This window comes from Lissotriton vulgaris, unplaced genomic scaffold (assembly GCF_964263255.1).
Source record: "Lissotriton vulgaris unplaced genomic scaffold, aLisVul1.2 SCAFFOLD_1535, whole genome shotgun sequence".
Lineage (NCBI taxonomy): Eukaryota > Metazoa > Chordata > Amphibia > Caudata > Salamandridae > Lissotriton > Lissotriton vulgaris.
The window spans coordinates 192,558-216,775 of NW_028248545.1; the positions used below are offsets into that span (position 1 = coordinate 192,558).

Consider the following 24,218-nt stretch of genomic DNA (forward strand, 5'->3'; position numbering starts at 1 on the left):
ATTTGTAGGGGCATCCTTTAGGGTGGCATAATAATGCTGCAGCCCTGAGGGACCTTCTTTAGTAGCCAGGCCCTAGTTACCAGCGGTAACACTTACTAGGGGTGTTAAAATGTGTGAAAATTGTGTTACACTTAGACCATTTTATCTTATTTTTAGAGAAAGAGCACTGACACTGGGGCCCGATTAGCAGGGACCCAGCGCACATGAGTCAAAAAACATTAGTATCAGTGGCAAAAAGTGGAGGTAACCACGTTAAGGAGCACTTTCCTAGTCTGTAAATTAATTAATTGGTTAGCACCCCTTATAAGTATCTCCTAGAAAGTGTTGATATCATCTACAAGAGATATTCTTGCTGGAGGAGAATCTGTTAAAGTTGTTGAATATAGACTTGAAGAAGATTTAGTATGATGATACTATGAGGATCTCGATCTGGAAGTAGAAGATATTCTCGGTCTTGAGCAAGAATGTCTGAGATCTTGGACGATGACGACAGTGGGATCTTGACCTAGACCTATGGCTGCGAGGTCTGGTAGGACGGAGCGAGATCTAGGATGCCTTAGTGTAGGTGATACTGGTACGTGTCTGTGGTGGCAGAGAAGGAGCGGTGTTGTAATTAGTTTTAGATTCTGTATGAATTTCCCGATTCATGCCCTTATATAGGTACAATTCACATTGCCCTTATATAGGCATAGAAGGTCAGCCCTTATTTAGGTTATGCTCATGCTCCCCACTACAGGCATGGCTACTTACATCCGTTCATCTACGTCACAAGGAGTTCTTCGAAAACCAGGCTCCTAAACATCTTCAAGGTATAAATATGCCTTCACTTGCTAAGGCAAGGCACGTGTGGTTCGAATACCTACTTGCATGCGACTCGCCACAGCAAGTCCAGAAGGAAGACAAATCCCCAACTGATGCACTGACCAGACGCGGACATCCTCCTCGCCGAGAATCCAGCTCCATTGTTTCTGACCCTTGCGGGGTAGAGAGCGAGTCCCGGGAAAGCAAAACCAACCCTTCTCATTCTAAAGAATAGAGCGGATTAGAACCTAGAGAAACTTTTGCCAACTCTTGGCATAACTAAACCAAACTAAGAAAGCACCTACGTCTTCCCTCGTACTAGACTTAGGTTAGGTACACAGGGGTAGGATTATTTTAGAAGCACCAGATGAGTATTTTAGCCTGTGTTCTTTATGTATGTATTTTAACGAATGTCATAGCTACACGACATGCTATTACAGTATTATTTTATCTTACTGCGGACGCTGTACATTTGATACTTCACATTCTGTCTTACGATTGTAGCAGTTCATATCTCTATCATGAGAAATAAGACTTTTCAATAAACCCTTTTTATTGAAACGCCAGTCTCTATTTCTGTGCAACTCTGTAGAAAAGAAGCAGGGAAGATTGACTGAGTGAAATGGTTATCTATTGTTTCCACGACTCTGGAGATATTGTTCCGTCTCTAAGGGAAACAAAGTTGTCATGTTTATGCGGTTGTCAGAAACTAATCCCTTCTTGTTCATTCGAGAAGTTTCTAGTGACCTCTGAGTTAGCGGGAAAACACAAGTAATTAAGTTTAATGTACTCGATAGAGACATACTGACCTCAGTCCTATGTCAAATCTATAGTGTATATTATGCCAATGAGCAGAGCATATCAGGAATATAGGAACTACACTACAGTGGCTGGTGGTATTGGCAGTAAAAGTACCGCTAGAATTACTGATTGAGAATGAGGCGTTGTAGGAAGAGGCCGAGGAGACTAATGTGAAGGAGGAGTGGATTCCATTGGAGTCTGAGGAGGTGTTAGCAATGTCTGCCTCGATGGAGAATAGGCTCAGGAGTCCTCAGTCAGACTCTGATGGAAGTCTGCGCACCTTCATCTGTGAAAGCAACTCCATTGTCTTAGTCCAAGAAGCTGTATGTTCGCCCAATGTGGAACCATGTCTCGACATTGTATGGTGTCTAGACATCAATGTACCTTTTAACGTCTCTCTCCTTCTTAATGTCCTTTGTGTTATTGATGTCGAACCAGATCCTGCCGGGGAACTAGTAGGTGCTGTAGCTCTTCTCGACAAAGTCCCATATGAACTGGAGTGTTATCTTTCACCAGAACATTTAGATTTTCCTCTGCAGGAGTCCTCGGAGCGTGATATAGAGGCACTGGTACAGGAAACTGTCTCTCCTCGCCCTTCAGAAGTCTCTCCAGCCTTCTGGGGTGCTCCACGTGGTCGTGCAGGTGAATCTTTGCTCTCCTTCAAAGTGCGCATGGAAAGGGTCTTGCAATGGAGACGCATCTTTGAATCATGAGAGTCAGGCAAATATAGGATACAGAACCTGTACCAAGTCGGTTTTACTCTTTGTTATGCCACATTCGAGGCAGTTCTCAAAATAAATTGACATTTTGAGAAAAATCTGATATATTTGTCAGAAAAATATTTTAAAATACTTTATGCCCTGAAGGACGTCGAGTGAATCACTTTGTAAGTTTTTTTTTCTCATATTTTTTTTCCTCTGAAGCATTACAAAGACAGAGCTCTGCTCAAATATCTTGACTGCCACACATGCATCAGGAGGAATTAGAAAAAAGAACTGAGTAAACTACCACCTGCAGGACATGATCGGACACTGGAGGTCAAGGTGCACTTTTCTAGGTTTTCAATCCTGCAGCCTGTAGTCACATTGCCATATATTTCCCCTGATCTTACTTTAAAAAGAAGTAAAAAGAGTTTGTGAAGGACATTTTTAAAAAGGTCACTTTTTAATCTTTCTAATCACTTTTAAAGGCATTAGGGACACATGTATCAAAGTCAGGATTTGCGAATCCTAAATAGCGAATCTTAAGAAATCGCTATTTAGGATTCGCAAATATATATATATATACTATACCAAAGTGAGGTATAGTGTGCATAGAGTCCAGTGGAGCCCCAAAGGTAGGCAGAGGCAAAATTAGATAGAACCTTATTCTCTATTTGTGGTAGTGTGGATGAGCAGTAATGCAGTATCAGAGGACAGTGTTACGCATGTGTTGTACACACAGTCAGCAAATGAATTCACACACTCAGACTAAACTTCACACTAATTGTTTTTGTATAAAAATATTCTTCTAGTTATTTTATTTCTGGAACCAAACAAGCCTGGCACAGGTCAGCAATAAATACTTTACAGTAGTAAACGCTGATTGTAAAACAGTTCAATTGCAATGGTAAATGTACTAAGGTGTGACCTACAGTATTGTTTCAGAGAAATGCAATTACTTGTATATACAATACATAGACTTGAATGGGGTTTTCAATAAAATAGCAGGTAAGTTACTTTTGGATTACTTTACTTACTCAGTGCTGTATGCCTAAATGCAGCACTTTCTTGTTAAATCTTACAATTTTAAAGAATTTCTTTCGGTTTCAAAACTCACTTTCAGGAAAAAGTGTCAATGTTATCCTATGGAGGAAAATATGGTTATCGGTTTTTAGACAAGTAATCGGTCTTTGGAGTTGAGGTTCTGGGGTTAGACTCAGGGGTACCCCAGGGTCAGTGATGCACTCTTGTTACACCCTCAGCGGCACTAGGGAGGTCGAGTGCAGAGTATTGAGGCCCAATGTTATCCAATGGGGGATAGGGGACCTCCGGTTGGTGGCTGCTGGCAAGCAGGCCTCTGGGTTGTGGAAGCGAAGCTCCTAGACAGTAGCTTACATCTCTGAGGAACATAACATTGGACAGGGAGTGCCGCAAGGCTCTTCCCTGAGCCCTACCCTGTTCAATGTATATGTCCGCCCCCTGGCAGAGGTAGCTAGAAGAAATGGACTTGCCCTGGTATCCTACGCTGACGATACCCAGTTGGTGGTGGCACTTAATGACAACAGTGGTCTGGAGGCACAACACTTCAAACAGACACTCACTGACATCACCAACTGGATGACGGCGAATTTTCTTCAATTAAAGGCCGGGAAAACGGAGATTCTCCTCCTGGGCAAAAACACTTCGTCCTGGGGTGACAACTGGTGGCCGGATGCGCTAGGCCCACCCCCTACGCCTAAGGAATGTGTCAAAAACCTGGGAGTTTGGGTGGACTCTGCTTTAAAGTTCACGCACCACACAAAAAAAGTTGCCGCCACATGCTTTGACGTCCTGCGTAACATCAGGCCCATTCTGAAGTTCTTTGACTGCCGCACTCGCCAGCTTATCGTCCAGGCGACCATTCTTTCCAGACTGGACTATGCGAGCTCCCTTCTATTGGGGGCTAATCTAGCTGAAATTACTAGATTGCAAAGAGTTCAGAATGCGGCCGCCAGGGCTCTGGTTGGTCTTCCGCGCCATTCCTCGGTATCTGGAACTTTGAAGAAACTGCACTGGCTCCCGGTGGGCAAAAGGGTCCAGTTCAAAGCATTGTGCCTCGCTTTCAAAATCCTTAAAACCTCCTCCCCCCCAATGCTTCGCCCCCTCCTGTCAGAATACATCCCTAGGAGATCGCTCCGGTCAGAGGGGCAGCATCTTGCGATCATCCCCCGCACCAGACTGGCCAGAGTGGGCGGCCGCTCTTTCAGCTTCCTAGCGGCCAAGTTATGGAACAGTCTTCCTGAAGCTATCCGTGGGATACATGATCTCCTAGCCTTCAGAAAGGCTGTCAAAACACACCTCTTTCAACAATAGTTTCATCCTTAGCGTCTCCACCTCACTGTACACTGTCCTTCCGCAGCGCCGGGACGCCCCTTCGCTGAGGCAGCCGTGCGCTATACAAGTCACCATAGCATAGCTTAGGGCAAATGGGAAAACAAATTCGCACCAAAGGTTCACCCTCAGCAGCACTAGGGTGGCCGGGCGCAGGTTGCTGTTTCGAGGTCGGATGCCCTGTTTCCAATGGAGAACCTCCTGTTTGCAAAAGCATTTCAGGCAGAGAGACAAAGGACTTCTGGGTGCGACCAAGACTTCCACTTCGAGAGATAAGTTGGAAGTTAGGGGTTGGTTAGTCACCGTTTGTTTGGGCACACAAGGCCATGGGGAGTCGGGTGCAGGGGTGCCCTTTGGGGGCGGATCTTCTTACCAGCTACTGGTCGCGTTTAGGGGGCCCCTCCGGAGTTAGACTGCAGGCGTCGGCTGGAGGCTGGTCAGCGGTCACTGGATGCCCACTTGAGCTTGGGCCGTGGAATGCGGGTGCATAATGGGGCAGATTTTCACGGGAGAAGCAGTCTTTGGAAGTGAAGGCAGGCAGGCAGGTCCTCCGGGGTTTTTGAGGTTGCTGGCTGCAGGAGACAGATTTTGCAGGAGTTGGTTCGAGGGAGAGAGAGGCTGGTAGTGCTGGGGCTAAGTCAGTGAGCGTCTTTCTCTTGTTAGCTGCTGCACGGCAGTTCGGTCCTTCTTTTCTTCTGGTTTCTTGTCTGGATCTGAGGAAGCAAGGTTCAGGGCTGCCCCGAAATACTAGATTTAGGGGAGTTACAGGTAGGTAAAAGACAGGGAACAATGGTTCCCTTCCCTAGAGTGGGCACACCCCCTATTATGCCATCCTCCAGTATGTGCCTGTCCCTGGTTGGCAGAGTCCCCCTATCTTCAAGATAGCGTGGACGGAGAGCTGTGCTTCACCTCGCCTACCACACCTGAGGGGTGGAGTTAGCAGAGGTGGGCACACCTCCCTTCCACACTTGTTTTTCCCGCTGGTTCTCCCGCCCAAGGTGGGGAGTCAGAACCAGTGGGGACCAGTTGCTGAAAGCAGCAATTGGCCTGGGGAAGCTCACAACGGCGGCAAGCCGTTGAAGCTTCACCTTCATGAACTCTGCCCATCCTGTGGGAGGAGGCTTGGCACCTCATCCCAGGAAGTGCATTGTTTCAGCCCCCAGAGAGCAGCAGGCTCTCAACCCAGCCATTAAGAAACATGTCAGGCTCTCAACCCAGCGGTTAAGAAACATGTCTGGTTGTGGCAGCTGAAAAGTTTGATACCAAAATTTTTAGTTTTCAGTGTAGCCATTATGGTGCTGTGGAGTTCGTAGTGAAACTCCCTCAACCATATACTCTTAATGACAGCACTGCGCTTACAATATCTAAGAATGACCTTAGACACCGTAGGGGTACAGGGCTCATGCACCTGTACCCTCACTACTGGTATAGTACACCCAGCTAGAGGGGTGACTGACCTATGCCATGGCAGTGGGTTGTAGGCAGGGCACACAGAGATGTGTGCCATGTCGACTCTTCACTTAGTTTTGCACCAAGACACGCAGGCTGCAAAGTTTGTGTTATGGCACAGGACCTCTAAGGGTGGCACAATAAGTGCTGCAGCCCTTAGAAGCCTTCTCTGGTCACGGGTACCTGTGGTACCATTTACCAGGCACTGACCTGTCGCCAGAGATGCCAATTGAGTTAGTTTTAGGGAAAGAACAGGGACCCTGCGAACCGGATTGGTAGGGACCCACGGCACACCAAGTAAAAGTGCATCAGTAGTCTGGCAAAAAGTAGAGGGGTTACTGCAACTGAAACCCACTTACTTACAAACCTGCTCCGGGGTCTATTCAGTGCTTATGATTTCAATGGCGATCCCCTGAGAGAACGTTTTATCTATGCTGGGCCACTGTCACAATGATTAAGTTGGTGACGGTTGGCCAGCCAAGCATGTCGGACCATATTCTGGCACATTATACTACTGTTCCAGGATCAGATTAATTTTGTGAATTTGTGAGGTTTTGGCTATAAAAATCAATAGAAAACATTGTTTGTCCACAGAAGTTAGAGGGAGGTCAAAATTATTTGCTGCTCTTTCCAGGAGGGCATTAAAGCAGCCACTGTCTTCTAAAGGAAGTTCATAAAAACCTTCAGTGGTGAATATGAAAAAGTTAAAGGCTAAAAAGCAAATCCTACCATCGATAGGTAGTCACCGCCATTGACAGATGCACTTGACAGGGATCGCTGTCAGTGAGGTGAGGTCACCACAAGGATTACCTATGGTGCGAGAGTCATCTGATGAGGTACCCTTCTATGAAGAGGTCTTTATCAATGCTGCAGGTTTGCTTGTCAAGTATTTGGGCGGCAGATCTCACTGATAGTCAATTCGATCTGGATTTGCATGCAACTTTTTGTGCAGGTTACTTGCCCTTTTCAACGCCTTATCTGAAGACGGCTATGTCTGATGATGTTTGAAGGAGGTGGCTGTGAACACATTTGAATCAAGCTGAGGAAGTTCAATAAGCTTCCTTTTTCACAGCGCCTTTTTGGGAGGGCTTGGTAGGGCAACTTTCCCAGCATCTTGCACTTTAGAAAGGGGGAATTCACTTGTCCAGTCGACCTTTTCTGTCTTGCAACGACTCAAAAGGGAAGGTCTTGCTGCTGTCATAGTGAGACTCCTTATGAATGGGATAAATACAATACATGCATTGATCATGAGGATCATCAGTGTAGATCTTTTGTTCGTAGACTGAGCACTTCTCTTTCTTAGTATAGTGGCAGTTGACGGTCCCCAGGGGCCAGTACCAAGGAGCAAATCTTAGAAATCTCCTGAAAACAGCTCACAGTTTGAACAACATTGAAGATAGGGCTGGCACCATTCCAGGGACGGTGAAGTAAAGATTAAAAAGTAACAGACTAGAATAGAGCTCTTATCAGGGACCCCCTCACATAGGACCTGCAGTAGAGACTTATGGTGGCCTCAAGAAGGAAAAGGAGAGCTCAGTTTTTTAAACTCATTGGCTGAAGTTTAGGTCGTTTCAAATGTGGTGGATGTGCTACTAAACAAACAATGTTTTGTTAAGGTCATTTTGACACTATTTTCTGTTATTTATAATTACAGAGGATTACTAGCCTGATGATCGGGAATGATTAAAGCGACTAACTAGGTCATTTAACACTGTAGAACCAAACCATTACCAAACATCCTAACAAACAAACTACTGAGGCACTCTGCAGTTTAATCCCAAAGCAGAATGTTTAGTTTTGCAGGTTTGAAACCTCATCCGCCACTTGTTAAAAAAAAAAATAAAAAAAAAAAAATAGATGTCATTGCTTCTTATATTCTTTTAAAGGAATCGGACCATATGGAAAGAGCAAGCAGAATTATTGGTGTTTGTTACGGTTTAAAGCACAGAAGCTGAAATAAGCTCACTGTTGTTAAACGCAGTAGAGTCAATGTATAGGCAGGCCTATAAAGCATTTTTCTTTGCTGGACCAGCATTCTTACCTGAGCCCGCTCTCCATCATACTTGTACTCGCAGGTGAAGGCTGCTTCATCAAATCTCTTCATCACTTCTCCAATGCCCTTGGTCGGATGTGCCAACATTGGTTTCAAAGGGATACCTGTAGATGCAGCAGGCAACTTATAGAGTACTTGCAAACAGAGATATGTTGCTCAGGGTCAAGAAAGCATAAATACAAATGTTTTCAAGATTCTATTATCAGTAAAGCAAAACTATAAATTGTAGTCTTTATTCGCTAGCACAGACCAGTAGCACCTCAAAAGATCAGGGCAAGATTAAGCAGTGTGTGCAAGTTCCTTTACATGTTTGAGTGGTTGATCAGGTCTTGAAAGGTTTGGATGAATTGCTGGGCTTTAGCCATGCTAAAATTGCAATGGTAATTTTCTTACAAATCAAAGATGCTTGTGTTCGATCCGGTGATGGCATTTCTGCAGTGAGTTAGATTTGTGTACCATTTCTTTCAATAGGCGGAGCACCTAGGAGACAAGTTAGCTCCAGAAGAAAAGCTTTAACAATTCTTCTATAAAGCATGGATGATGAATGTAGGTATGGTAGGGTCAGCTGAAAGTCAGAATTTCATTACAACCACCAGCTAAGTGTTCCATTTAGATCAACTGTACATACATATACTGAAGATATGGCACTAATCCAACTCTCTGGGACCCTGGTTAAACAACCCTACTCTAAAGAACCACCTGCAGAGAGTACCAGTGATTTAGGATTTTTGAGTTTGGGGCGAGGGGAAAAGGGTTTGGTCTATAATGCTGTACATTTTATTTTGAAAGTAGGAAGTCATTTTTATGCTTTCCTGTCCTTAACCATCACACTTGCTCAGGCACTCTTATCTGTAACACCGTCGCCAGCATTCTGTTGCGGGAGAACTGATCGGTCTCGTTCGCAATTACAAACACAACATTCAGCCAGCTGTCAATCCTTCTGTGAGACAATAAAGACTGAGGCAAATAACAGCAGTACCTGCAACATCATCAAAACAGCAATGGTGGCACTAGGACAGCTGCCAGATACCTGGAGGCCCACCCCTTTATTGGTGTAAGCAGCACACCCTGGTTCAAGGGGTATCATGAGAGGGTCCAAAACAACCATTGGCAAAATGTGGTGGGGTGAATTCTAGTTACAGGAATATGCGGAGTTAGAATCCCCTCCACAGCCCATGATCTACTCTGGGTGAGGGGGATAGGAAAGGCAAGGGCATGAAGATTTTACTACTACTCCTGTGTTCATGTGGCAAGGCTGAAATGAATTTTTCTGAAGCACCACCTGGCATGGCTGCTACGCCGGAAGGGGTTAGGGTGAGGCCCATATTATACTTCAACTCTCCTTGGCCTCTATCACATGCGAAGTAAAGAACATCATAAGTTGTAGGGCCTTAGGCCAGCCAATTATGCATAATAACACTGACTCTCTTGCTTTATTTCTTTCAATGTTGTAATATGGAGGTTTGCCTTTTTATACATGTGGTTTATTTCCAGCCTTGTAAAGAAAACTTACATCATATGCAAAATTTAGCAATCCAATCAGGGAACCACAGATCACATGGAGATGCCATCACTTTCGTTAACACTCAAGGGGCACTGGTTTTCTGCTCCACCTCACCCATTTAAGGAGAAGAGGATCCATCACCTGGATCCCAAAAGAGGGATCACTGGGTTCTCTTGCGTGGAAAAAGGCATGGCATGGCAGAAGAATACAATCTCATGCTGAATTGTGCTCTGCAAAAAGATTTGCATACATTATTGTTATGCATTGGCCAAAAACAGCCTCCAGAGGGAATGCATGCTCATTCTGTCAGAGCCAAAGCTGCAACCTGCAGGTCCAATACCACCATCCAGTCTCCAGGATCGAAGGCAAACCAGTATTAGGTTGAGCATTCAGAATTTCTCCTTTCGGAGGAAGGTGTTTAGAGGAAGCAGGTAGAAAAAACTGTACTGAGGACTCTGCCCTTCTTAGGCACCAGAAAGAAGCAGGAAGAACATTAACATCCTACTTCTGGCAATGGCATCCTCTTGATAGCCTCTTTGGCCAAAAGGGATTGCAATTCATGCCTCAAAATGGAGAGATGGTCCTCAGTAAGTTGCTGAGGGTGCCGTGGAAGATGTGACAAAGAGAAAAGGGAGAGTGTATCCTTAGTGGACATTCTGCAGGACCCATATGTCTGAAGCGATGGCCTGCCAACCCTGCTGACCTTGACCGCAGGGGTGGCGGGCACATCAGCTGTGATCATGGAACTACTTTCTACCCTTTGATGGCTGAACAGGCTGGCAGTATAGGGCGTCTCAGCCAAAGCCATGAATGGAATGGTGGAATTGTTGAAGTTGGCGAGGTGGGTAAAGAGCCGTGGCCCTGCTCTCCTTAAAATGCTCAAGAGCAGAGTGAGCTTTGTTCCTGAAAAGACATGTCACACCAAAGGGCCAACCAAAAGAAAGGACAGCTCATTGTTGGAGAACCTAGTTGAGCACAGCCACGCATGGCAACACTGGTGCCAATTGCCTGCCAGATTGAATCAGTGGTGTCAAAGTCACAATAGGACAGAAGACGTCAGGCACACTAGGGTACTTATATCACTGAGACCAAAAGGGCGTGGGAATAACTGCCTAAGAAGCAACTAGTGTTAAGAGAATGGAGAGCCAGGCTGGTGAAAGAGAAGACATGTCTTTCAAATGATTCTACTCTTAGATTCCCTTCCAGGGAATGTAGCAGTAAATGTATTGGGGTTGGAACTTCTTGTGGAAGACCGCACCATGCAGATGTCTGGTGAGGGGTGCCGTGAAAGCAAAGCCAGGTAACCTGAAGCAGGGTGATGGCAGATGGCATCCTGATGGTTGACCGGCGGGCCAGGACACATTTGGCGACAGCACCTAATAAAGTATTGTCAGTGCATTATCAAAAGGCAAGAGAGGTTCAGAGGATGTCTGCCCCCGCTGCAGAACTTCCGTTACAATGTTTGTTTGTCTTGACCTCTAGGGTGAAAAGCATAGCTTGGATTCCTCTGTGGCTGGCCTGGGGAGGGTGGAAGGGGGTCAGGGGGTATTAGTAAACAGTGCAGTCTCAGGAGAGACATCAAGGCCACTACCCTCTTGTACATTTTTCATACCAATACTCATCTTGATATGGCTGAGTGATCTCATCACCCAGTTCACCACCAGGCATTGACCAAATCTGATCCAAAAATGGAATGTAGAGTGTTGACAAACCTGCGGATACTCAAGAGGTAGAAGATTGAGGGCGGAAGGGTGGTTTAAGTTGAGGCAGGGTAAGAGCCTCATGAGACTTCAAACAAGGTCAGATTATCATAGACTCTGGGTTTGGAAAGAACAATCTGCTCTTTCTACTTGGGTGTCAAAGTTGGCATTACTGCACCCAGGGGAACCTTGCCAGAAGCGAGGCAGATGAAAGATGGACTTGAGGGTTCCAGCTGGCACAGGGGTAAACCTGCCAGCAGTATACCAGGTTGAGGGCCTCTTGGCTCCTTGGGATCTGAAGGCATGCCAGAGGAAGTTGGCAGGATTCAATCAGTTGGAGCATGGCTGATTGGAACTCTTCGATCTGGAGTGGTGCGGCTGAAGGCCCCGGAAACTCGGGCTTTGCTGAACCATCTGTGGAATTGGCTCCAAAGAAGACAGACTTCAGGAGCGAATTCGAGAAGGATTGCACCGCTCCTGTGCCCAGGACTACTGAAAAATCTTCCAGATTCAGCCTGGTGCCTTGGAAAAATTAAAAAGGTGAGGAATCAGCATCTAGAAGCCTCTATACAAAATTAAGTACTTTTACATGGTAGAACACAATGTACAGAGGCTTTGTTCAGTCCTTCAAGTTTAAGGGACTCAATCAGCAAAGTGGGCATACCAACTACACCATCCTGCGTGAGGTGGTGGACAGAAGCAAAGTGGAAATGTCAATTAAACAGACCAATAAAAAAGACCACTGAACAAGTACCTTTGTTTATGTATATCATGTATGAATGTTTCTAGAAACCCAATTGTCTAGCCAAACATCGAAGGCTGCCTCAAAGTCCAGACCTAAAAATGAAAAATAATAAAATACTAATACGTAACTAACATGTACTATGGTCTTTTAAGGTTACCTTCGAATACTGGCAACATTTACAAAGGGATTTACTGCTTTCTGGTGTCACTAGAAGGCCTCAGTCATTACTACGTTATAATACTAGCTACTTGTATCATACAAATGCTGCGGAAAAAACAAATCTCGTGCTAACTGTCCACAAATTTAAGATTCTTTCCCTTGAAATGTGACTAGGTCTTCCTAACCCGGAACGGACTACAAGGCTCATGACACTGCCGACGGACGCTGTCCCGCAAGAATCGTCCAAGAAACATTTTTATATATTACAAAAACAGAGGTTAATTAGTCTCCTATGGAAGACTAATGTAAATGGTGCACAGGACCATCATATCCTGCTATCATGATGACAAAGGAATTTTAACCCTTAATGATCCATCGTTTGATAAATCATTTATCGCTAAAGCTTGAGAATCGGACAAGAAATCTTAGTTTTAAATAAGCAGACATACCATTTTTGCAAGTAAATAAAAGGGGAAAATAACATGTTTTTGATGGATTGGTGCTATTAAAAAGAGCCAGTGTCCGGTTTCCCCTGCTGACGAAGCTGCGAGTGAAGCGGACTCCATTTACCGGCAGCCTTGGGGGCACGCCCACCGTACTGGACACCACCAGGGCTCCCGCAGCACGGGATGTGCACGGCCGAGCCAGTCAGAGACCGAAAGAGGCCGGGCTGGGCCATACAATTAACATTTTGCAATAGAGTGGACTGAATTTTGAAGTAGGTGGCAGGTACTGTGTGGACATTGTAATCATGCAAAATAGTAATTATGAGCAAACGTAAATCTGGTGGTGGGGACTCTTGATGCCTTTTTGCCGAGGAAAGAATCTGCTCTCATACACGAGATAGAGCTCACAGAGCGCAGACTGTAGTTGGAACCACAGCATGCCCAGATTAACAGTATACAGATAAGGCCTCTTGCTCAGCAGGATAAGGTAGACAAGGTCGAAGTTCTGGACCTTCATAGTGATCGCTCACAGACTATAGACATAGATCCCAAGATAATCAGACCCCAGAGCCAGTAAAAAGTTTAACCTGGCCAAAATGTTACTACCAGGAGTCAGAAGGCAAAAATCTGCCAAGGAAATAGACGTGAACCACCTCCTAAGAAAAGGAAGGGTAGAGAGGTTCAGAAAAATAAACAACAGTCTCCAAAGATAACCTGGAGAAAAATGAATGCCACTGATACTGGTAATAGGCAGGGGCACAGTTTATCGACAGTAACACCAACTAAAGGGCCTTTTGGGGGGCATAATGAGGAAGAATCATGGAAAAGGTTGGAGGTAATGCTAGTAGCTTTGCTGGATCCTCTGTCCCATAAATTATCCCACATTGAGGCTAGATTTGGCAAGCTAGAGGAGTCTAATCGCTAGTACTCTAACTTTCCAGCCTGGAGCCCGTTTAGGTAGGCGTTCCGATCTAGTGCCAACAAAGGAATTGGGTAAAAAGAGTTGCACCTCTACCGATAACATAGCTTCTCATAATCCCAATGACCTATCATATCTGGCAAGGGATCCAACATTTCAGATTTAATGGACCCCTTACATCAAACTTTAACATCTCCCTCATCTTCATGCCAAGTTCCACGGCCTAGTTCAACTACCCCAAAAGCTGTGTATAGATCATTAGCTGCTAATGGCACGCCCAAAGAAGGGGATGGTCTGAGACAGCTGACTACCCAGAAGACGCAGAGAATAATTGAGGGATCAGCTAATAAAGCAAATGTGAACCTACATGTCCCCCCCCCCATGTAGTTGTCTTGGCTAATGTTCCACTTTTAACATCTAACGCCCAGGAACACTGGTCAACCTTGTGGAACAAAAGTCTGCACCTACTGAGTTTCATGCCTTAGAGACATCCTCTTCTCAGAGTTTAAGAGGGTGCGGAAAGTGGGGTGGATCGGAAAGTCACATAAGGCCCTACCAGGTGATTGTGTGGTCCTAAGCTTTAACTCTCCTGACCTGGTGCAGGTAATCCTGGACAGGGCAGGGAATAATCATATCACGGCCCAGAAGATAAATATTCTCCCGCTTGGATGCTTTTATCAACCACCCAGAGATCATTGGCAAATGAGGTGGGGGCAGATGTTCCGAGGGATTACACAGAGTAGAGACGGGATCCCAACTGAAGCTTCATGGCAGTCGAGGGAGGGGCAAATACTCCCCTGTGTCAGGCAGTGCTGTGATGAAATCCCACTTAGAAACTGCTATGACATTTTTAACTCATTTGAAGGCGTTGACTGACTGGGCCAACGTATGGCTTACTCAGGCGAGTCCTTAACTAAGTGGGCGTTCACCCCTATGGCACTACGAGTGAACAGACCTCATAAAGGTAATTCCATCTCTGATAAGCCTCATCTAGCTGCAGGTACCCAACCAACTTCACAAGCTTTATTGAGACATAGGGAAGATTTTGGAGATCATAGAAACACGCATTCAGGAGATTCACAGGAGGATTTTAAACTACCAACTCTTGATGAGACTGAGGTTAATGTATATGACCACGTTCCAACCACAAAAGCCCCAAATAATCCACGGGAGAGAAGCAATGAAACAACCTGCAACTTCGCATCATAGAATATTGCAGGTCTAGGTTCCAAGATAAACAATCCCATTTGGTGTGATTTTATAAAACCCTATGATGTAGGGTAGCTGCGGAGAGTGTGTGCCTCCCTGCTTTTGAATGTAGTACATCGCTGTCATGTTGTCCGTCCGAATCAACACGACCTTGTTGCATAGATGTACTTTGAATGCTTTCAATGCCATGAAGATCGCCATCAATTCTAGAACATTGATGTGCATCTTCCCCTGTTGCTGCGTCCATAGTCCCTGCACAGTGTATTGGAGTACATGCGCTCCCCATCCCTGTAGAGAAGCGTCCGTTGTCAGGATAATCTGTGGCACAGGCTCCTGGAACGGTCGGCCCTTGCAAAGGTTTCGTGGATTCCACCAATGCAGAGAGTTGTATGCCCGACCGCTCACCAACACTAGGTCTTTCAACTGGTCGTGAGCCTGAGTCCACTGACATGCTAAGCACTCCTGAAGCGGACGCATATGTAGTCTGGCGTTCGGGACAATGGAGATGCAGGAGGCCATCATGCCTATCAACTGCATGAACACTCTTGCTGGAAGCGAGTGTTGAGGTCTGAATTTTTGGATCAGCGACTGAATGCTGCTGACTCACTGAATTTGGCTGAGCTGTGGCCGCCAGAGTGTCTATGGTCGCACCCAGATACTGCCGTATATGGGCGGGCTGGAGGTGGGACTTTGGGTAATTCAGTGAGAATCCCAGATCGTGCAAGAGGTGAATGGTGTGGGACACGTGGTCGGCACACTGCTGGGAAACATGGTTGAGAGAGCCAACCCACATCAATGGCTGTAAAACTTTCCACACCCTGGCTGTGGAGGATTCAAGTGGGAGGCCAAAGGGAGGCCTATGTACCTACATTTCAAACAGGCTAAAGGTAAATAAGATAGAGAACTATCTCGAGGAAATCTATTACCAGTTAACTGCAGTCAACCTTGATAGAAGGCAACGCATGCTAATGGTAAATTTTTACAATACAGGAAACTTAGGCTTGGTAGTAGCAAAATAGACCAAGGATGTGAACGAATATGCTACTTACCAGTATGCATCTGTTCTTGGCATGTAGGGCTGCTGACATTCAGATCTGTGCATAGATCGCCGCCTAGTGTTGGGTCCGGATGATTGCACATTGATGTCCTGGAAGAGTCTTCGAAGTATCACGAGATAGGTGGCTCCTCCCCTGGACTACAGTGCGCATGGGCATCAACTCCATCCCCAGATTGTTTTTAGCCATTGCGGCCAAGATGGAGTGAAACTCAGTGAATGATGACCATGCTATGAGTATATGTGAATACTGCAGCTGCTACAGGCGCCGGGGAGGAGGGCGGGCGATATGAATGTCAGCAGCCCTACATGCCAAGAACAGATGCATACTGGTAAGCAGCATATTCGGTTCGAGGCATGTGGGCTGCTGAATTCATATCTGTGCATAGAATACATAGCAGTCCCTCCATTAGCGGCGGCCGCCTGTGCCAGCTGCAGCAGTTTGAAAAAGTGTTTTGAGAACAGCCTGCCCTACAGCTGCATGCTGTTTGGAGTGCACATCAACACAGTAATGCTTAGTAAATGTGTGTGTGGTAGACCATGTGGCTGCTCTACATATGTCTTCTAAAGGAATGTTTCCAAGGAATGCCATAGAGGCCCTTAACTTTCTGGTGGAGTGGGCTCTTGGCAGAATGGTAAGAGTGCGCTTTGCTTTAACATAGCAGATCTGGATACATTTAACGATCCACCTAGCAATACCAGCCTTGGAAATAGGGTTACCATTGTGTTGAGGCGCAAAGGCAACAGAGAGTTGCTTAGTCTTGCTAAAATCCTTGGTCCTATCAATGCAATACATCAGGGCCCGTTTAACGTCAAGGGTGTGGAGCATACGCTCCGCCAGTGACTCAGGATTTTGAAAGAAAACAGGTAATTCGATTGTTTGGTCGATGTGGAACTGAGACACAACCTTGGGCAGAAACTTAGGGTTAGTGCGGAGCACCACCCTGTTGGAATGAATTTGGATAAAAGGCTCTTGGATTTAAGGGCCTGCAATTCACTAACCCTCCGTAGCGATGTAATTGCTATGAGGAAAGCCACTTTCCATGTCAAGAACTGAATCTCGCAGGAATGCAGTGGTTCAAAGGGAGGACCCATCAGCCTGGTAAGGACCACATTGAGGTTCCACTCAGGAGCTGGTGGAGTCCGTGGCGGAATGACTCGTTTGAGGCCTTCCAAAAAAGCCTTGATGGCAGGCACCCTGAAGAGAGAGGTGCTGCCTATTTTGGAGATAAGCGGCCATTGCAGACAGATGAATGCGAATGGAAGCATAGGCCAGATTACACTTGTAAAGATGGAAAAGGTAACAGATGATGTTCTGAATAGAAGCATCCAGCGGGTTGATGTTGTGGTCCGCACAATAAATGACAAACCGCTTCCATTTTGCTGCATAGCAGGCTCTAGTAGTGGGCTTCCTCGCCTCCCGAATGATGTCCATACAGTCGGGAGGTAAGTTTAGGTAGCCAAACTCTAGGACTTCAGGAGCCAGATCGCCAGGTTGAGCTGTTGCGGATCTCGGTGCTGAATGTCGCCATGGCTCTGCATCAGAAGGCTGGGTGTGAGATGTAGCCTTTGATGCGGTACCACGGACAGTTCCAGAAACGTGGTGTACCATGGTTGGCGAGCCCACGTTGGAGCAACCAGGATGAGAGTCATCGAGTGCTGCCTGAGCTTGCGTGCCACCAGCGGAATCAGAGGCGCTGGGGGAAAAGCGTACGCAAATTTGCCTGACCAGTTCATCCATATCGCATTGCCCTGCGACTGCGGGTGTGGGAACCTGGTGGCGAAGCTTTGGCATTTTGCGTTCTCCTTTGTGGCGAACAGGTCTATCTCTGGATGACCCCACCTTTGGAAGTACGGCTGGAATACTGATGGATGTATCTCCCACTCGTACATCTGGTGGCTGTGCCTGCTGAGCAGGTCCGCCATCTGATTGTCTTTGCCTGGGAGATGCTCTGCCATGAGGAAGATGTTCCTCTGAATGGCCCACTTCCACATGCTCTGAGCCAGATCAGACAGCTGCGGAGAGTGTGTGCCTCCCTGCTTTTGAATGTAGTACATCGCTGTCATGTTGTCCGTCCGAATCAACACGACCTTGTTGCATAGATGTACTTTGAATGCTTTCAATGCCATGAAGATCGCCATCAATTCTAGAACATTGATGTGCATCTTCCCCTGTGCTGCGTCCATAGTCCCTGCACAGTGTATTGGAGTACATGCGCTCCCCATCCCTGGAGAGAAGCGTCCGTTGTCAGGATAATCTGTGGCACAGGCTCCTGGAACGGTCGGCCCTTGCAAAGGTTTCGTGGATTCCACCAATGCAGAGAGTTGTATGCCCGACCGCTCACCAACACTAGGTCTTTCAACTGGTCGTGAGCCTGAGTCCACTGACATGCTAAGCACTCCTGAAGCGGACGCATATGTAGTCTGGCGTTCGGGACAATGGAGATGCAGGAGGCCATCATGCCTATCAACTGCATGAACACTCTTGCTGGAAGCGAGTGTTGAGGTCTGAATTTTTGGATCAGCGACTGAATGCTGCTGACTCACTGAATTTGGCTGAGCTGTGGCCGCCAGAGTGTCTATGGTCGCACCCAGATACTGCCGTATATGGGCGGGCTGGAGGTGGGACTTTGGGTAATTCAGTGAGAATCCCAGATCGTGCAAGAGGTGAATGGTGTGGGACACGTGGTCGGCACACTGCTGGGCTGACTTCGCTTGGATGAGCCAGTCGTCCAGATAGGGATAGACGTGGATGTTGCGACGTCGTAGATGTGCCACCACCGTCGCCAGGCACTTTGTGAATACCCTGGGTGCTGTGGTGACCCCGAAAGGCAAAACCTTGAACTGGTAGTGCTGGTTTTGGATGGTGAACCTAAGGTATTTTCTGTGTGAAGGATGTAGCGGAATGTGGAAGTAGGCATCCTTCAGGTCCAAAGTTGCCAGAAAGTCCACCTGTTGTAGTAGTGGGAGAACCTGCTGCAATGTTAGCATGTGGAAATGCTCGGACAGGATGTAAAAGTTGAGGGGCCTGAGATCCAGGATGGGCCTGAGGGATCCGTCCTTTTTTGGAATCAGGAAGTACAGGGAGTAAACTCCTGTGCCTCTTTCCTGCATGGGCACGAGCTCTATTGCCCCTTTTTGCAGCATGACTGTGACCTCCTGCTGCAATAAGTGCAAGTGCTCGCCTGACATAGGACGGTGTTTTGGGGGTATGTTGGGTGGAGTGGATGTGAGCTCCAGACAATAACCAAATTGGATGAGCTTTCTGACCCACCTGTCCGTGGTGATGGACTTCCACACGGGCAGGAACTGCTGGAGTCTCCCCCCGACCGGTGTTGTGTGGTCGGGGGGCAGTGACAATGCGTCATGGTTTGTTGGCGGTAGAGGACCTGGAGCTGTTGTTGCCACGTCCTCTGCCCTTGGTGCTGTTGCCGCGGTATCCACCTCGACTCTTGTTGGCATAAGTAGTCTGGGTGTTGCCTTTGTAGAACTGCGCGGACTGTGAAAGTTGACCCCTTGAGGTGCCTCTGGTATTGGAGCGACGAAAGGACCCACCCCGAAACTGCTGGGTCCTTAAGGCACCCATGGAGTTTGCAGTGTCAGTGTCCTTCTTCATTTTCTCAAGGGTGGTATCAACCTCAGGGCCAAACAGGTGATCTGGGTTGATCGTTTGGTTCAAGATGGTGGTTTGAATGTCCGGTTTGAACCCAGATATTCTTAGCCAGGCATGTCTGCGAAGCATAACGCTAGTGTTAATGGCGCGTGCAGCGGTGTCAGCCGCGTCTAGAGCGTACTTTAAGGAAGCGTTGGAGATCGGCTTCCCCTCCTGTATTAGCATCTCAGCCCCTTCCTTATATTGATCGGGGAGGTGTTGCAAAAGGGTCTCCAGGGTATCATAGTGTGCCCTGACATAGCGCGCCAGGAGCGCCTGGGTGTTTGAGATGCGCCATATTTTGGCTGCCTGCGCTGCTACTCTCTTCCCTGAAGCTTCAAAGACTTTCGATTCCTTGTCTGGGGGAGGAGCATCACCCTTAGTCTGCGAGTTGGCCCTCTTCCGGGCATTTGAGACAACCAGGGAGTCCAGAGGCAACTGTCCCTTAATATAAGTTGGATCTGTAGGCGCTGCCTTATACTTCTTGTCGATCCGTGGGTTGATGACTCTCGCCCTGGTGGGTTCTTTGAAGACTTCAGCAGCGTGCTTTAAAACACCCTTCAGAATTGGCAGAGTTTTCACAGTCTTTTCAGAGACAGAAAAGGTGTCAAAGAGGAAGTCTACGTCCACAGGGTCAGCATACAGCTGTACGTTGTGATTGGCTGCAGCCCGCTCAATAAGGGCATTGAAAGCCGCAGAGTCTTCAGTGGGCGAAGTTTTAGCGGAGAAGAGCTGAAGGTCCTGCCCAGAATGGGGGTCCCCAGGCTCACCAGCACCAGACCAGGGCTCTACCACATCCTCTGGGTCTGTGTAGACTGGATAGCTATATTCGTCTTCGTCATCGCCCTCACCAGCGTCTACATCGGAGTGGGTAGGCTTTGTGAGCTTGTGGTGAAATAGGCTCCACCAAAGCTGGAGTACTAGCAGAGTTCATCTTCCGCTTTAGTGGGATCTTGTATGACTCCAATTGGGGCTCCGGGGTGATTTTCCTCTTCAGGAGGGAAAGTCTGCCGGTGTCGGCGGCGATGAAATGTTCTTGACGCTCCTCTTCCGAAAGCTGTTGAGGCCGCGGGCCATGGACCACCATCGATGCCTTCGGCGTCGAAGAGACCTTTTCGGGCACGCCGGCCCCCGGCTTAGCAGCGAAAGCCTTTGGTGCCGTCTTAGGTGGCAAGGTAAAAAGGATCGGCGTGGGCGCCTTCGCCGGTTTCTCCAGAGGCTTGGCCGGCGGAAGGTCTTTCAGCTCGACTGCTGCGGCGCCGACCCTTATGCGCTGCAGGGACTCTGTGACCTTTTTTCGTGAACGTGGCAGATGGACGTGCCGGTTCAACGGACTCCTTAGAGGTCGGTTTCGGAGTGGATTCCTTCGAGGTCCCCTTCGGAGCCGACACACTTGGCGCTGCCCCCTTTGCCTTGTCGTGTGGAAGCGGGGCAGAGAGGGCTTTCGGGTCGTCTGGCCGCTTCTTCGGGTCGGTAAGAGACCTCTTGGGGTCGTCGACCGTTTTCTTGTGATCGAGTCGACCCTTTCCGGCGTAGACAGCCTTTGGCGCCGATGCGGCCGTGTCCGACCCCTTTACTTTCAGCTTCGACGTAGCAACCTTTGGATCGGCCATTTTGACGTGTCCCTTCGGCTCGACGGCCATCTTAGGTTTCTTCGGCGCCGAGGCCTCCGAAGTCTTCGATCCGACCGATGCGATGCGCACTTTCGGTTTCGATATCTGTGGCGTCGAGACCGTAGATTGCACTTTCGGTTTCTGTTTCACCGGGAGTGAATCGGTACAAATGTCCGTGGCCGGGCCAGCAGGCGGGGCCGAGGAACTCCTATCAAGGTCTTGGGCAAGGCCCGAAGGCGATCCCTCGACCTGGGCCTTATTGATCGGAACGGCCCTAGAGTTAGGTTGAGGAAGCTCCTCGTCCGAGCTATCCTCCATGGTCCCAAGGGCCCCGTCGTCGTCTCCTACCTCCTCGACGACTTCACCGAAATCTTCGGCCTCAGCGTCGTAGTCGTCCTCGACCTCCGGCGCGGGGTTAGATTCTGAGATGTCCTGGATATCTTCATCCTCAACCTCCCCAGCATCGAAAATGTCCGTAGGCGCCGGTGCAGATTGCTGGGCCTCCAGGCGAGCAGCTCGACGGAGCTAGAGTGTCTTCTTGGACCGGAATCTCGAACAGGCCATACACCTGGCCTCGTCGTGGTCCGGCGACAGGCACTTGTCGATGTGTGGGTCGATGTGTGGGTACTTGGAGTAACACACCGGACACCTCTTGAATGTACTTCGGTCCATGATGGTCGATGAGTCTGGAGCGTCGACTAGGCCCTCCGCGCCGAAAGCACGCGGAAGTACAAAGCTCGGCTCGGAGCCGAGGAAAAGTTGCGAATCCGAACGCAAGACAATACCGACGCAAGTCTAAAGACCTTTTGGTCTCAAAGTCAATTTAAGTTAAGTTAAATCTTATTGAAAAACAATCTGGGGATGGAGTCGATGCCCATGCGCACTGTAGTCCAGGGGCGGAGCCACCTATCTCGTGATACTTCGAAGACTCTTCCAGGACAACAATGTGCAATCATCCGGACCCAACACTGGGCGGCGATCTATGCACAGATATGAATTCAGCAGCCCACATGCCTCGAACCTATATGCAGCAAAAGCACAAAAGACACAAAGGTTATTGTGGGAGGGGATTTTAATGGTTCTTTATTCCCCAGCGAGAATGGAAAGCAGTGCAGTTTAGCATATGAAGAGGGTCACTGTGTTGGGAGATTTGTATAATTAATTGATTTTCACCTTCAATGTTGGTTTTGCGAATGAAATATGCGATCGACCACCCCCCTATGGGTTATACCTTCAATGGAAGAGGCCTATATAGCACTATAGACTATGTAATTTTGACAAATAATCATGCTTTTAAAGTTTGTTCTTTCTCGGTCCGAGCTATTTCACTTAGGGACCATTTTCCACTATGCTATTCCGTAACACTGCCATTAAATAAGACATTGAGGCATGATAACACAGACCAGGCGATATCTAATATCACACTGGACAAGACAAATGGTTATACCTCGCACTGGTCACTAGTGGACCCTCTTTTGGTTACAAAAAAAGTTATACCAAATTGTAAAATAGCTGTAGAAACCGGTTTATCTGATCTAGCCGTTCCAGCTAACATTTTGACCTCCTTTCAGCTTATAGCAGCAGAGAGGGAGGCATTACATGTGCAGAACACAAATAGAAGGAAAACCCAGGGTTGGTTTGAAACAAAGTGCACTCAAGCTTATAAGATCCTAAAAAAAGTACTTCATGAGACTCCTAGAATCCCTTACGATGTGAGGCAGGCTAGAGTTGAATATAGGCTAGCCCTTCAGAAGAGAAAAAGTGAATTACGTAATGAAGCCTGGGAATCGTTGTGTAAAGCCTCGTTAATGGGAGACAGCTCAGCTTTCTGGAAAGCTGTCAAAGCACCTTTCTTGAACGCAAGAGATAGCCCGTCCATGGAAATCGCTATCAGCGAGGACCACTGGGTCGATCATTTTACTAGGGTTTATGACTCAGGTGAGAACTCTGAAGTCAGTACCGAGAAAACTCCTTTGGACTTTGATATGCACCACTGTAACCTTGAGTTTTCACTGGACGAAGTAAACCGAGCTATCTCTGCAAGTCTTGGGGGAAGGCACCTGCCCCTGATGGAGTGCCTGTTGACTTGTTTAAGGCTAATTTGTCTTTATGGGTCCCTATTGTTACTCAGGTGATTAATGCCGGTTCTGCTCCCTTTTTGAGATACCTGGACTGAATCAGTGATTGTGCCAATTTTTTAAAAAGGTAATCGTCAGGACATGGGGTGCTATAGGCCCATTTCACTTTTGGACTCTTTGGTTAAAGTCGTGGGTCGAATTATTTTAAAACGATCCCAGGTCTGGGCAGAGGAAAACAAAGTCCTCTCCAATGTCCAATATGCTTTCCAGGAGGGCCTGGGAACTACTGAGCAGAACCTAAACCTAGCCATCCTTATAGGAAGTACACACGGGCGAAAGGGGGCAGGCTGTTTTAGCCTTTGTGGATCTCACCACCGCGTTTGACTCAGTGAAACACTAGAAGCTTTGGGAGATTCTTGAGGCGAATGTCCAACTCATTATTTTCCTCGGGTGCCTATACAATAATGCCCAGGGCTGAGTTAGATTTAGCTTGGGCGGTGAACCCACTGTCCCCTTTCCTATTAAGATGGAGGTCAGACAAGGCAGTGTCTTGGACCCCTTTCTTTTTAACCTTTATATAAATGGTTTAGAAGAAGCATTAACCATGCATATCAATGACTTCCCTCAGATAGCCGGGCGTCCTAGCCCAGCTCTCCTGTACGCAGTTGATGCGGTTTTAATGTCTCGAACGCAAGTAGGTTTACAAAGGGTCTCTCTAACTTAATGAATGGTCTTGGTCTTAGGGTTAATATTTCTAAAATCTTTGTTATGAGGTGTGGATGTTGAAGTCAAAGATGTAATGACATTTTTGGATGGACAAATGATGGAGCCCGCAAAGAGTTTCACATATCTTGGAATACTCAACGAAAAAGACCTATGGGCTCAAGCCGTATTAGCAAAGAAACTTGTTTTTGCAATAACCACCACTGCCCTTGTACACGTCTCAAGGAAACTGGGAAGGAGA

At 47.3% G+C, this 24,218-nt stretch overlaps 1 protein-coding gene across 2 annotated transcripts in view; it reads right to left on the reverse strand.

Annotated features, from left to right (window-relative positions):
- The window catches only part of LIG1 (DNA ligase 1), a 397,262-nt gene that overhangs the window by 99,932 nt on the left and 273,112 nt on the right, over positions 1–24,218 (reverse strand). For both annotated transcript variants that reach the window (XM_086950012.1, XM_086950011.1), the window contains exon 17: positions 8,164–8,279. In XM_086950012.1, the coding sequence (XP_086806138.1) occupies positions 8,164–8,279 (116 nt within the window). The remainder of the gene's footprint in view (positions 1–8,163; positions 8,280–24,218) is intronic.